The sequence below is a fragment of the Triticum aestivum genome, chromosome 7B (assembly GCF_018294505.1).
Source record: "Triticum aestivum cultivar Chinese Spring chromosome 7B, IWGSC CS RefSeq v2.1, whole genome shotgun sequence".
NCBI lineage: Eukaryota > Viridiplantae > Streptophyta > Magnoliopsida > Poales > Poaceae > Triticum > Triticum aestivum.
The window spans coordinates 522,490,997-522,507,014 of record NC_057813.1 but is presented as its reverse complement, the minus strand read 5'-3'; the positions used below and the strand labels follow the sequence as shown (position 1 = coordinate 522,507,014).

General features: G+C 39.8%; 1 protein-coding gene across 1 annotated transcript; it reads right to left on the bottom strand.

Annotated features, from left to right (window-relative positions):
* Positions 1-13,601: 13,601 nt before the first annotated feature.
* LOC123156032 (uncharacterized) lies at positions 13,602-15,728 on the bottom strand. The gene is made up of 4 exons (XM_044574203.1): positions 15,375-15,728; positions 14,553-15,129; positions 14,235-14,297; positions 13,602-13,790 (listed from the first exon to the last, which is right to left on the bottom strand). The coding sequence occupies exons 1-3, from the start codon at positions 15,726-15,728 to the stop codon at positions 14,278-14,280; spliced, it is 951 nt and encodes a 316-aa protein (XP_044430138.1). The 3' UTR covers positions 13,602-13,790; positions 14,235-14,277.
* Positions 15,729-16,018: the final 290 nt, after the last annotated feature.

Here is a 16,018-nt window from a genome sequence, read left to right as displayed (position 1 = left end):
AAGAAGATTATAGGTAGGCAGGTTACCTAAGTCTTCGTAGCAGCGTAAGTAGATGTAGGATTATCGATACTTGGCTAGTCAAATGTTGGCATTGCTAAATATTGGCAACACCAAGACTTGCCAACAATTGTCAACTATATGTGAGATAGACAAGACAACTCGGTAACCAATTAAGTAGCCAATATTTGGCACAATGCGAAACATGGCATGCCAATTTTTGGCACCAAACCAATTATGCTCATTGTTTTTTATATGGCCACTCATGCCAAGTGGTCATGTGTCACATCTTTTGCTTTGGAAACCTTTGTTTGTTTCTATTAGTGTCACGTATGATCATTTGATGTCAATTGTGTTATCATTGATGGCCCCGTGGGCCTGTAGTGTTATGTACTGCAGCCTAGATGTTGCTAAGCATTATGCTATTTATGACATGTGTTATTCTTTGTTATGTTATAGTCATCTTTATGATGTCATGGTGTCGTTGTCATCTTTATTATCTGAATACTGGATGGCAGTAAACTTATTTACTTTGATAAAGTAGAGTGATTTTACTGGAGATTTTGATCAACTATAGTCAATTTGCTCTAGGATTCATGCTCTGTGTAGCCTTAAATTCTTCTTCCAAGTTTGCAGTGTTCATGTACTAGGGTTTGTTCCTCTATTTTTCTTGTCAGCATAGTTGGCGTCCTACATTTGACTACAATGTTTCATATTTCTTTTTGGTTTCTTTCTTCCCATTTGGCAACATTAGAATATACACATATGGACATGGCTATATGATTGTCTTCACCTTTCTGTAGACATTCATGAGGGGCGACTCGTGCCACATTTGAGCCGCCTAATATGCACAGAATATGCAAAGATGTCTTGATTTTCCATCATGCTACAATTATGAGTAGTAACTGATTTATTATTATGCTAATAATGTCATGGGGTTCCACAATTTGAACGGACAACAAGCAAGGCGTATGTGATGGCAGATGCCAGCACTCGCTCAGATGCATGCTAACTTTGGCCATCTCATGCTCTACGAACACATGCAGTCACATAAATGATTACCGCGACAATAAAAACAATTTATGCTATACTTTAAGGTTTCTAAATGAACATATATTTGATACTAACTAATATCGTCTATAGTTTAGTATAACAAAAGCTAGCTACAACAAGGTAGTATGCCACTTATGTAGTAGTTGCATCATATCACTTTGGGGGCGATTGATCCTAAGTCTGCACCTGTACCTGCACGTTTTCATTGTCTTCCCTTGATTTACATTATGTTGGACATTGCTCCAGTAAAACAAGTGATATATTCCGTAATGGTTTTATTCTTTCTAGACCCAAGAAACGTGATGGTCATATGATTATGCAAGTGTGAGTTCGAAGTTGACCATTTAGAATATCCAATACCATCATATTATTTTACACTTGTTTTCTTAACGTCATGTGATACAAAATTTCCATAGGAACACGTCATGCATCATCTAGTTTATAATATGATCGAGCTCACAAATACTGCAATCTTAAATAAGACTATACTAACATTTAATTGACCATTAGCTTGCTGCCTAGCTACATGTATTTTTTGTCTCGCTAAGTATGATCAAGTAGCTACTTTCGTCCACGTGAGTGCCATTATAAAATCTAGCTACCTTGTTCAGAAGTCGCAACTTAATAAGCGAATATGATTGGTATTTTTAATATAAAGTTAAGTGATATATTTCTTTCCTGGTATAGCGATTACCACTGCACCGTACCCACCTTGCCACTCATAAACAAGATGCAAGTGATCGGAGAGTCGATATTCACGTCATAGTGTTTCCTCTACAGGAGAGGGGAGTGAAAGCACAAGTGCTCCCTGGGTGACTTTGATAATTCATGACAACATATCTTTTGTTGGACTAATACTTCTACCTAGTGTATTTCAGATAAGTTCAATATTGGAGTGGCATGGACATGGACAAGAGGATGTGGAACCCCTTCAAGATGCTAAGGACAAATATTAGCAAAATCTCAGGACTCTACATTTTCCATTTTAGTGATCCCAGATCACATTGAGTCCATAGGAAAGCCAATACTATTAAAAGGGGATGAAGTGTTGCTTAATGACTTGCTTGCTCAAAGTGCTTAGTGATATGCTCCAAAACCCTCATACACTTTCTCACATCCACATATATCCTAAACCTGAATGTCAAACTCGGCCCCACCAAATTTGTCTATCCGGCGCCACTGAGTTTCATCTAATACAGCCACTGCCAAACCCTAGTCACTTCGATCTCACCGATGGGATCTCGGTCTCACAGAGATGGGCTTGCAAACTTCCTGTTACCAGTTGCAGAAATTTCAGTCTCACCAAATTTGTTCAGTCAGTCCCACTGAGTTTGCTTGACCAATCCTATGTTTGCTTATTACTAAAACCGGTCTCATCGAATTTGAGTAATCGGTCAAACCGAGTTGAGGTTTTAGCCTAACCCCTGCACATCGGTCCCACCGAGTTGACCAAGTCGGTCCCATCGAAAACTCTAACGTTCATATTTTGACCTGAATCGGTCTGACCGAGTTTTCCGATTCGGTCCCACCGAGTTTGGGAATCTGTGTGTAACGGTTAGATTTTGTGTGGATGCAATATATACCCCTGATACGTCTCCGTCGTATCTATAATTTTTTATTATTCCATGCCAATATTATTCAACTTTCATATACTTTTGGCAACTTTTTATACTATTTTTGGGACTAACATATTGATCCACTGCCCAGTGCCAGTTCCTGTTTGTTGCATGTTTTATGTTTCGCAGAAACCCAATATCAAACAGAATCCAAACGGGATAAAAACGCATGGAGAATTATTTTGGAATATTTGGGATTTTCCGGAGGAAGAATCAAGGCGAAATGGTGCCCGAGGTGGCCAAGAGATAGGGGGGCGCGCCTGGCACTCTCCTAGGCCACCCGTAAAACGGTTGATGCCCTTATTTTTCCGCAAGAAAGCTAATTTTACGAGAAAAATCTGGGCGAAAGATTTACCCCAATCGGAGTTACGGATCTCCGGATATAAAAGAAACGGTGAAGGGGCAGAATCTGAGAACGCAGAAACAGAGAGATAGATCCAATCTCGGAGGGGCTCTCGCCCCTCCCAAGCCATGGGAGCCAAGGACCAGAGGGGAAACTCTTCTCCCATCTAGGGAGGAGGTCAAGGAAGAAGAAGAACAAGAAGGGGGCCTCTCTCCCCCTTGCTTCCGGTGGCGCCGGAGCGCTGCCAGGGGCCATCATCATCACCGCGATCTTCACCAACACCTCCGTCATCTTCACCAACATCTCCATCACCTTCCCCCCTCTATCTACAGCGGTCCACTCTCCCGCAACCCGCTATACCCTCTACTTGAACATGGTGCTCTATGCTTCATATTATTATCCAATGATGTGTTGCCATCCTATGATGTCTGAGTAGATTTTCATTGTCCTATTGGTGGTTGATGAATTGCTATGATTGATTTAATTTGCTTGTGGTTATGTTGCTGTCTTTTGGTGCCCATCATATGAGCACACGCGTGGATCACACCATAGGGTTAGTTGTATGTTGATAGGACTATGTATTGGAGGGCTAGAGTGACAGAAGCTTCAACCTAGTATAGGAATTGATGCATACGGGATTGAAGGGGGACCAATATATCTTAATGCTATGGTTGGGTTTTACCTTAATGAACGTTAGTAGTTGCGTATACTTGCTAATAGTTCCAATCATAAGTGCATAGAATTCCAAGTCAGGGATGACATGCTAGCAGTGGCCTCTCCCACATAAAACTTGCTATCAGTCTAGTAAAGTAGTAAATTGCTTAGGGACACTTTCACAACTCCTACCACCACTTTTTCCACACTCTCTATATTTGCTTTATTGCATCTTTATTTAAAAAGCCCTACTTTTTATTTACGTGTTCTTTATTATCTTGCAAACCTATCCTATCACACCTACAAAGTACCTGTAGTTTCATACTTGTTCTAGGTAAAGCGAACGTCAAGCGTGCGTGGAGTTGTATCAGTGGCCGATAGGACTTGAGAGAGTATTTGTTCTACCTTTAGCTCCTCATTGGGTTCAAAACTCTTAGTTATCGAAAGAGGCTACAACTATCCCGTATACTTGCGGGTTATCAAGACCTTTTTCTGGCGCCGTTGCCGGGGAGTCATAGCGTGTGGTGAATAATCTCGTGTGTGCTTGTTTGCTTTATCACTAAGTAATTTTTATTTGCTGTTCTAAGTTGTTCTCTATCTTTAGTTATGGGTAGGAAACGAAAAATACCAAAAAAATAGTTGTACCTACTACACCAATGGTTAAAGAACCACTCAAAATCTATCACACTCCTAAAGCTTTTTACTTGGATCATCTTCGATCCCTTTGTGCTCGTGCTGAAACCCCAACTAGCTTAGTTGAGCGCAAATCTTTAGATGAGAATGCTTTTTATGTGCGACACCGTATATCTGAAAAAGGGAAACTATTATGGGATCAAATTTAGCGTTTGCAATGCTATGCTTGGAATTTATGTGAAATATATAAGTTTACTTGTTGTTCTAAAGACCCTAAGAAACACCTACCCTATCAATGCTTGTTTAGTGATAATGGAATTGTATCTTCGTACGCTAAGGGTGTTTATAATTACTATGATATTCAACAAATTGAAGAATTTGTTGCTTTTAAGGGTGCTTATGAGATTGCTTCTTTGATTGAAAAGTATGATGCTACTCTTTACAAATCTAATTTTTTTGCCATATTTCAATATTTTATGATAATTATGCTTCTAATACCTATGTTAAACCATATATTGAGGACTCCTCCGCTGTCCAAGAAGCGACTAATATTTTGCAGGAGTCTATGGAAGAAGAAATTGATGACACTGTGAGCTCATTGGATGAAAAAGATGATGAGGAGAGCAAAGAACAAAAGAAGGAAGAGCGGATTGATCACCCGTGCCCACCTTCTAATGAGAGTAACTCTTCAACTCATACATTGTTTAATTCCCCTTCATGCTTACCGAAGGATGATTGCTATGATGATTGTTATGTCCCTTTAATTCGTTTGGAATATCCCTTTTTGATGATGCTTGCTATGATTGTGGCCAAGATGCCAATATGAATTATGCTTATGGAGATGAACTTGCTATAGTTCCTTATGTTAAACATGAAATTGTTGCTATTGCACCCATGCATGATAGTCCTATTATCTTTTTGAATTCTCCCAACTACACTATATCGGAGAAGTTTGTGCTTACTAAGGATTATATTGATGGGTTGCGTTTTACTACACATGATGATTTTGATAGATATAATATGCATGTGCTTGCTGCTCCTACTTGCAATTATTATGAGAGAGGAACTATATCTCCACCTCTCTATGTTTCCAATACGATAGAATTGCAAGAAACTGTTTATACTATGCATTGGCCTTTACTTGGTATGCATGAATTGTTCTTTTATGACATGCCTATGCATAGGAAGAGAGTTAGACTTCGTTGTTGCATGATATATGTTATTTTGTGCTCACTACTAAATTACAAATCATTGTTAATTAAAATTGGCTTTGATATACCTTGGGATCCGGGTGGATCCATTACTTGAGCACTACATGCCTAGCTTAATGACTTTAAAGAAAGCGCTGCCAGGGAGACAACCCGGAAGTTTTAGAGAGTCATTTATTTCTGTTGAGTGCTTTTATATAGTTAAAAAATAATAAAATAAAGAGGGAAACCTAAAAACTTTTCAAAAAGGAAAGTGAAAGTGAGAGAGACAAGCATTGTTGAAGTGGGAGAGCTCCTTGAACTTTGTTCATGCTCACGGAAACTTTGTGAATATTAATTACAGAAACTTTTCATCAAAAATAATTATCCCCTTGTACAATTCCATTGTATTATAAAAATAATGTGTCAAGGTTTGCCTTTAGGATGTTTACAATGCTTGTTGGTTTGTACGGTGCAGGACAGAAACTTTGGCTGTAGTGCTCGATTTTACATTTTTAACTGGAACGTCAAACGGTTCTGATTCCTTTTGCACTGTCTTTCTGTAAAAAAAAATTATTTTTCCTAATTTTGGTAGAATGTTTGGTGTACCAGAAGTATGGTGAATGTTCAGATTTCTACAGACTGTTCTGTTTTTGACAGATTCTGTTTTTGATGCATAGTTTGCTTGTTTTGATGAATCTATCAATTTATATCAGTGGATTAAGCCATGGAAAAGTTATATTATATTACAGTAGATACAATGAAAAAAAAAAATATGAATTGGTTTGCAACAGTACTTAGAGTAGTGATTTGCTTTATTATACTAACGAATCTTACCGAGTTTTCTGTTGAAGTTTTGCGTGGATGAAGTGTCTAATCGAGGATGTCTCGATATGAGGAAAAGGAAGAGAGGCAAGAGATCAAGCTTGGGGATGCCCGAGGCACCCCAAGTAAATATTCAAGGAGACTCAAGCGTCTAAGCTTGGGGATGCCCCGGAAGGCATCCCCTCTTTCTTCAACAAGTATCGGTATGTTTTCGGATTCGTTTCGTTCATGCATTATGTGCAAGTCCTGGAGCGTCTTTTGCATTTAGTTTTCATTTTTCTTTTATGCACCATGCTGGTATGAGATAGTACTTGGTTGATTTATAGAATGCTCATTGCACCTCACTTATATCTTTTGAGTATGGCTTTATAGAATGCTTCATGTGCTTCACTTATATCATTTGAAGCCTGGATTGTCTGTTTCTCTTCACATAGAAAACCACCATTTGTAGAATGCTCTTTTGCTTCACTTATATTTGTTAGAGCGTGGGCATATCTTTTATAGAAAGAACTAAACTCTCTTGCTTCACTTATATCTATTTAGAGAGATGACAGGAATTGGTCATTCACATGGTTAGTCATAAAATCCTACATAAAACTTGTGGATCACTGAATATGATATGTTTGATTCCTTGCAATAGTTTTGCGATATAAAGGTGGTGATATTAGAGTCGTGCTAGTTGAGTAATTGTGAAATTGAGAAATACTTGTGTTGAGGTTTGCAAGTCCCGTAGCATGCACGTATGGTGAACCGTTATGTGATGAAGTTGGAGCATGAGGTGTTTTTTGATTGTCTTCCTTATGAGTGGCAGTCGGGGACGAGCGATGGTATTTTTTTCCTACCAATCTATCCCTCTAGGGTCATGCGTAGTAGTAATTTGCTTAGAGGGCTAAGTAGACTTTTGCAATAAGTATATGAGTTCTTTATGACTAATGTGAGTCCATGGATATACGCACACTCACCCTTCCACTTTGCTAGCCTCTATTGTGCCGCGCAACTTTCGTCAATATCATGAACCCATTATTTACCTTCCTCAAAACAGCCACCATACCTACCTATTATGGCATTTCCATAGCCATTCCGAGATATATTGCCATGCAACTTTCCACCGTTCTGTTATTATGACACGTTCCATCATTGTCATATTGCTTTGCACGATCGTAAGATAGCTAGCATGATGTTTTCATGGCTTGTCCGTTTTTATGTCATTGCTATGCTAGATCATTGCACATCCCGGTACACCACCGGAAGCATTCATATAGAGTCATATCTTTGTTCAAGATATAGAGTTGTAATATTGAGTTGTAAGTAAATAAAAGTGTGATGATCATCATTATTAGAGCATTGCCCCAATGAGGAAAGGATGATGGAGACAATGATTCCCCCACAAGTCGGGATGAGACTCCGAACTTTATGAAAAATAAAAGAGGCTAAAGAAGCCCAAATAAAAAAGAGGCCAAAGAAGCCCACCAAAAAAATAAAAGAAAAAAGAAAAAAAAGAAAAAATAAAATAAAGAAAAAATAAAAGAAAGAAAAAATAAAAGAAAGAAAAAATAAAAGAAAAATAAAAAATGAGAGAAAAAGAGAGAAGGGGAAATGTTACTATCCTTTTACCACACTTGTGCTTCAGAGTAGCACCATGTTCTTCATAGAGAGAGTCTCTTATGCTTTCACTTTCATATACTAGTGGGAATTTTTCATTATAGAACTTGTCTTGTATATTCCAATGATGGGCTTCCTCAAAATGCCCTAGGTCTTCGTGAGCAAGCAAGTTGGATGCACACCCACTTAGTTTCTTTTGTTGAGCTTTTCATATATTTATAGCTCTAGTGCATCCATTGCATGGCAATCCCTACTCACTCACATTGATATCTATTGATGGGCATCTCCATAGCCCGTTGATACGCCTAGTTGATGTGAGACTATCTTCTCCCTTTTTGTCCTCACAACCATCACCATATACCACCATAGTGCTATGTCCATAGCTTGCGCTCATGTATTGTGTAAGAGTTGAAAAAGCTGAAGCGCATTAAAAAGTATGAACCAATTGCTGGGCTCGTCATCGGGGTTGTGCATGATTTGAATGCTTTGTGTGATCAAGATGGAGCATACCCAGACTATATGATTTTGTAGGGATGAGCTTTCTTTGGCTAGGTTATTTCGATAAGACATAATTGCTTGGTTGGTATGCTTGAACTATTATTGTTTTTATGTCAAATGATAGACTATTGCCTTGAATTACTCGTGTCTTAATATTCATGCCATGATTAAACTTATGGTCAAGATTATGCTAGGTAGCATTCCACATCAAAAATTATCTTTTTATCATTTACCTACTCTAGGACCAGCAGGAATTAAGCTTGGGGATGCTGATATGTCTCCGTCGTATCTATAATTTTTTATTGTTCCATGCCAATATTATTCAACTTTCATATACTTTTGGCAACTTTTTATACTATTTTTGGGACTAACATATTGATCCAGTGCCCAGTGCCAGTTCCTGTTTGTTGCATGTTTTATGTTTCACAGAAACCCAATATCAAACAGAATCCAAACGGGATAAAAACGGATAGAGAATTATTTTGTAATATTTGGGACTTTCCGGAGGAAGAATCAACGGGAAACGGTGCCCGAGGTGGCCAGGAGATAGGGGGTGTGCCCACCCCCCTGGGCGCGCCTGGCACTCTCCTGGGCCACCTGTAAGGTGGTTGATGCCCTTCTTTTGCCGCAAGAAAGCTAATTTTACGAGAAAAATCTGGGCGAAAGATTCACCCCAATCGGAGTTACAGATCTCCGGATATAAAAGAAACGGTGAAGGGGCAGAATCTGAGAACGCGAAAACAGAGAGATAGATCCAATCTCGGAGGGGCTCTCGCCCCTCCCAAGCCATGGGAGACAAGGACCAGAGGGAAAACTCTTCCCCCATCTAGGGAGGAGTTCAAGGAAGAAGAAGAAGAAGAGGGCCTCTCTCCCCCTTGCTTTCGGTGGCGCCGGAGCGCTGCCAGGGGCCATCATCATGACCGCGATCTTCACCAACACCTCTGTCATCTTCACCAACATCTCCATCACCTTCCCCCCTTTATCTACAGCGGTCCACTCTCCCGCAACCCGCTGTACCCTCTACTTGAACATGGTGCTCTATGCTTCATATTATTATCCAATGATGTGTTGCCATCCTATGATGTGTGAGTAGATTTTCGTTGTCCTATTGGTGGTTGATGAATTGCTATGATTAATTTAATTTGCTTGTGGTTATGTTGGTGTCCTTTGGTGCCCATCATATGAGCGCGCGCGTGGATGACAGCATAGGGTTAGTTGTATGTTGATAGAACTATGTATTGGAGGGCTAGAGTGACAGAAGCTTCAACCTAGCATAGGAATTGATGCATACGAGATTGAAGGGGGACCAATATATCTTAATGCTATGGTTGGGTTTTACCTTAATGAACGTTAGTAGTTGCGGATGCTTGCTAATAGTTCCAATCATAAGTGCATAGAATTCCAAGTCAGGGATGACATGCTAGCAGTGGCCTCTCCCACATAAAACTTGCTATCGGTCTAGTAAAGTAGTCAATTGCTTAGGGACAATTTCACAACTCCTACCACCACTTTTCCACACTCGCTATATTTACTTTATTGCATCTTTATTTAAACAGCCCCTATTTTTTATTTACATGTTCTTTATTATCTTGCAAACCTATCCTATCACACCTACAAAGTACCTGTAGTTTCATACTTGTTCTAGGTAAAGCGAACGTCAAGCGTGCGTAGAGTCGTATTAGTGGCTGATATGACTTGAGATACTATTTTTTCTACCTTTAGCTCCTCGTTGGGTTCGACACTCTTAGTTATCGAAAGAGGCTACAACTATCCCGTATACTTGCGGGTTATCAACCCCTCCACCCATTCTTCATTCGTGAGGAGAGCCATCAGAACATACCTCCACTTCCACTACTCATTTTCTGAGAGAGAACCACCTACTCATGCGTTGAGATCTAGATATTCCAATCTACCACAAGAATCTTGATCTCTATCCTTCCCCAAGTTGCTTTCCACTCAAATCATCTTTCCACCATAGCCAAATCTGCGTGAGAGAGTTGAATGTTGGGGAGACTATCATTTGAAGCACAAGAGCAAGGATTTCATCATCAACACACCATCTATTACCTTCTGGAGAGTGGTGTCACCTAGATTGGTTAGGTGCTACTTGGGCGCCTCCGTCAAGATTTTGGAGTTGAACCAAGGAGTTTGTAAAGGCAAGGAGATCGCCTACTTCGTGAAGATCTACCCTAGTGAGGCAAGTCCTTCGTGGGCGATGGCCATGATGGGATAGACAAGGTTGCTTCTTCGTGTACCCTTCGTGGGTGGATCCCTCCGTGGACTTGCGCAACCGTTACCCTTCGTGGGTTGAAATCTCCATCAAAGTGGATGTACGATAGCACCACCTATCGGAACCACGCCAAAAATCTCCGTGTCTCCAATTACGTTTGCACACTCCAATCTCATCCCTTTATTTTCTTGCAAGTTGCATGCTTTACTTTCCGTTGCTCATATACTCTTTGCATGCTTGCTTGAATTGTATTGTGTATGCTTGAAATTGCATTAATCTACCACCTCAACTTGAAAAACCTAAAAACTGCCAACTTTGTTTGTTGAGGGTCTAATCACCCCACCCCCACCCCTCTAGACACCTCTTCTCGATCCTTTCAATTGGTATCATAGCATTGGTCTCCATTGATTTGGTTTGATCACCATTGGAGGAAGATGGATGAGTCTACGTTGGGGAGTCTTAGACGTAGAGTGTCTATGCTTGATGGAGAGTTCTTTAGTGAGTGGAAAAAATGAGATGCTTGGAATTTTTCATGAATATCACTTGAACAAGTACATTACTACTCCTTGTGAACCCCTTGTTGATCCCTTGCATCCTACCCATGATGAGTCTTTTGACATGACTCGCAGTCTTAGAACTATCAATCTTATCACTAGAGGCTTGCCTAGAAATTTGATTGGTCACTTGCCAACTCTTGATTGTTCTTATACTATATGGAGATTCCTTGAGGAACGATTTCCAGACTATTCCTTGAAAAATTTAGATGAGATTCTTCACAAGTCTATTGCCTTGAATAGGATGAATCCCAATGATTCTAAGTTTGGAGATTGTTTATTCGAGGCTACCAATCTTATGCGTGCTAAAGGAGATGTTGGAATCATTAGCAATATTATTTCCGAAGCTATTAGAATTCATAGAGATGAACATGGTCAAAATCATATATCTAATGAATCACTCTCTCTAGGAAATGATCATTTGCAAGATGATGTTGAACATGGATACTATGATGAGGATGATGATAATGACTTTGATCTTGAAGAGTCTATGAGACACTTTGGTCTTATGGCTAATTGTCGCGGCTACATGGTTGGAGGAAAGGAATGGGTCCTTGATAGTAGATGTATCGATCACATGACCGGAGATAAAGATTTGTTTCGTGAGCTTGCTGAAAACGACGGCCCTCGAAAGTCACTTTCGGTGATAACTCAAAGGGTAAGGTGGTTGGCCTCGGTAAGGTGGCCATCTCACATGACAACTCCATACAAAATGTTATGCTTGTTGAATCTCTTGGCTATAATCTACTTTCTGTATCTAGACTAGCTGACTTTGGTTTCAATGTCCTATTTACTGAAGTAGATTGCCAAGTGTTTTGAAGAGATAATCATAAAATGGTCTTTACCGGCATACGTAGAGGTGATCTATACATTGTTGATTTCACTAAAAAGGCTCAACCTAGAACTTGTTTAATTGCTAAATCTTCCAAAGGCTGGTTGTGGCATAGACGGTTAGGTCATGTCGGCATGTGAAACCTTGACAAGATTATTAAAGGTGATCATATCCTTGGTGTTAAAGATGTCATATTTGATAATGATAGACTTTGCAGCGCTTGCCAAGCAAGAAAATAGGTTGGAGGAAGCCACCCTATGAAAAATATCATGACCATGAGAAGACCGCTCGAGCTACTTCACATGGATTTTTTGGTCCCAACGCTTACAAAAGTCTTGGTGGTAACTCGTTTGGACTAGTCATCGTTGATGATTTTTCAAGATTTACGTGGGTGTTCTTTCTTGATGATAAATCGCAGGTTCAAAAGATCTTCAAAAACTTCGCTAGGAAGGCCCAAAATCAATTTGAAGTGAAGATCAAGAAGGTTCGCAGCGACAACGGAACAGATTTCAAGAACGCCAATGTGGACACCTTTCTTGACGAAGAAGGGATCTCACATGAGTTCTCGGCAACGTACACACCTCAACAAAACGGAGTTGTTGAGAGGAAGAACCGAACGCTCATCGAAATGGCGAGAACGATGCTCGATGAGTACGAGACGCCAAAACACTTTTGGGCAGAAGCGGTTGAGATAGCTTGTCATGCAATGAATCGTCTATATCTTCACAAGCTACTCGGCAAGCCGGCATACGAGCTCCTCACCGGTAACAAACCCCAAGTTGGATACTTTCGGGTATTCGGCTCAAAGTGTTACATTCTTGACAAGCATCGTCGTTCGAAATTTGCTCCTATGTCTCATGAAGGTTTCCTACTCGGTTATGGCTCAAACTCTCACACTTACCGTGTCTACAACAATTTCACCCGAAAGGTTGAAGAGACGATAGATGTGAAGTTAGATGAATCTAACGGCTCACAAGTAGAGTAATTGCCAATTGATGTAGGTGACAAAGATCCTTTGGAAGATATCCAAGACTTGTCTATCAGCAAGATTCGCCCAATGGAGGTGAAGGAGTGTACCTCGTCTGTCCAAGTGGAAGCCTCAACCTCACGCCAAGGTGAACACGAGTTGACTTGGAGGCATCCACGAGTGGGACACATCAAGACGATGAGAACGAGGATGTACAACAAGGAGGTGTTTGTTTACATGAGTGGTAACGTAAAGGGAAACAGATTACATAGTGTAACAACTCCGGACTGGAAAAACCACATTTTGTTTGGTTCAGCTATGTAAAGGCAACAGACCCCTTAACAATGTTTGTCTTGGCACAATAATACAAACACATCAGCAAGCGCTCTTGAGCATTCCACGTACAGAGCACAAGAAGCAGAGTAATATGAATACATCAGCACAGCTTCACATGCAACTTGCTAGTGCTTCTCCAACATAGCTTCAAATTCATCAAACAAACAAATAAGTTAGATTTTTTTGCATGCATCCAAAGCAAAGATATCTTTTAACCAGAATTTGGCACCACTTTATCAACATTACACATTTTTGAAATGCATATTAACCTCTGGATACAAACTCGGAATTCTACTACACTTCAGAATAAACTTCATAATTAGTCCCTAAAATTGTTTTTATACGACAAATAGAAAGGTAGCTCGGGACGATTCGGAATCTTGCAAAGTAGCTTTTCCATCGATCTTCATCTGCCACAACGTTTATCTTCTCTTCTACTCAAACTTGCTTATGTTCTCATCATCTGCCAATAAGCAAGAGTTAAAATGAGAAATAAAGAAACACAAGCGACAACTGGTAATAACAAGTTTAACTAGAAATTATTTTCTTGTTGAATTGCAAAATTACTTGACCAAGCCTACACATAGCTCACATTTGCTGGTAGAATAAACTAGGAAGACTCTTTTGTTAATTGAACAACTTAATTCTGAATATTCCAGTACAAACTCATACAAGGCTTTCAGGAGTCACTCTTGTATATACCAGTATTAGGAAGACTACTTTCTTTTGTTCATTGCATTAGATGAGCTTATTCAAATGAACCGATTCAAAAGAGGTGGCGCTTTCAACAAGCAACTAGTGAAGTAGAGATTGCAAATGGTAGGCATATACAAGAGGGGATCTCTACCATGCATTCAACACTTTTACAAAGTTAACAATAAGGAAAAGGAGGGGGCTTTTTACACACCAATCATGTCGCCGCTGTTGGAAAAGAACATATTCCTTTCCCATCAACCTTTCTTCCTCTCATCTGCCAATCAGTAGCCAATAATTAGATGTTTTCAGGGTGAACATGGGCAAATGTTACTAGACGATATATCAATGATACTTAAATTTGCAAACATTAGTACTGTAACAACAAGGCATACAATCATGTTCTTTTACACCCAGAACGCATTCCTGGGTTCCATTAACATTAGCAATGACAATTTACAGTAGCTAACAGAAAACAAAAAACAAATTCGGGAAATGATATACACAATAGGTTCATGTGTAAAAGAGATACCGGACATCATATTCAGGACGAAGTCCCTCCTCAGAATGCCTGGAAGCACAAGCATCATGTTCATGTGCTCTGGAGCTTTAGAGAATATAGTTGTAGCTTCAACGATCTCGCTCCTAGTAAATGCAAGCCTAGACAATTCACTAATTGCATTTTCTCTTGATTTCTGTTGAGGGTCTTCTTGTGCTACTTCTCGCGCCATTGCTGTTGTAAATGATGTTGTCGTTGCACCCACATGTTGTGTCACGTTGTTCAGCTGGTTATTAACATCTTGAAGCATGGCTGCAAATGGATCGCTTGGTCCTGTCGCCTTCTTTGGCCTTGGCTCCTTTTTCTGCCTCTTCGAACTAGTTGTATCAATAGAGCAAGTGTCAATGGACCGTCGAGCTGTTCCTATTGAGATCATGTCCTCTTCCTCATTTTCTTCTTCCTCCATAGCAATTTCCTTCTCCAAGTTTCCCACTTCCTCTCCAAAGCCTTCCGCACTTTCTCCTGTTGCAATGTCTTTGCCATAGATAGAAGCCAATTGTTCAAAGTATGGAAATGAAACACCATACAATCCCTTAGCCTCCTTGTGAATCTACATGTTTTTTACAAAAGAAGAAAGTTGGTTTTCGATAGCAAGGACAATAACAAGGGATAGAAACAGTACTACTTTCTCCTTGAATATCTTAGGAATAGTAGCACTAACAGCAAGGGATGATCCAAATACAAAAAATACTGAAGATAAAACACTACAATAACAGGTAACCAAGGTACAATAGCAAGGAAATTCAGCACAAAGCATTACTAAGGAATTCAGTTTTAGTGGTTCAAGTGATCTACCTGACAATGAGCTTCATATTGTGCCTTCTCGCACTGAATCATCTTTAGACTTCCATCCCATGTGAAACCACTTTTGGATAGCATTACTTCAACGGCACCAAATTTCTTCCTGAAGTGCCTCAATCTTGATTCAATGTGCGGAGATGCAGTGATACCACGGCCTGGACACTTTTCAGCAAGATGCTTTTCCAATATCCCCAGGTATCCACCCTTGAAGGCACCATCAGCTTTCCACCTCGGGTCCAAAGATAACACATACAAAGCTTTAATAAGCTCATCGTCCTCATCGGAAGACCAATTCCTTTTATTCTTGCCTCTTCCACGAGTCGTGCTCAAGCTATCCACACGGTCCATATCTGCACAAGCAAGAATGGGTACAAATGAGATGGCAAATATATATGAAAGAGAACAAATGCAAACGAGATGCAATTGTAGTTCGCAAATATAATTGAAAGGAAACAAATGTAAATGAGATGGAAATATATATAGAAGGGAACAAATAGAAATAACTTATACCTCAATGCGCCCAAGCACCCCTATGTCTATTATACATGCCCTGAGCAAGTTCATTCCGAAAAATTGTCCACTCATTCGAAGTTGAGATAGAAGTGATGAATTCTGGTTGTTCCAATTCTTCCTCCATG

Bases quoted from the DNA above. Each gene is read 5' to 3' on its own strand.
- LOC123156032 (XM_044574203.1), bottom strand. From the start codon at position 15,728: ATGGACCGTGTGGATAGCTTGAGCACGACTCGTGGAAGAGGCAAGAAT. The intron at 15,130-15,374 runs GTAGATCACTTG...AAAAACATGTAG, and splicing joins AATATGAAGCTCATTGTCAG to ATTCACAAGGAGGCTAAGGG. The intron at 14,298-14,552 runs GTATCTCTTTTA...ACTGATTGGCAG, and splicing joins CGTCCTGAATATGATGTCCG to ATGAGAGGAAGAAAGGTTGA.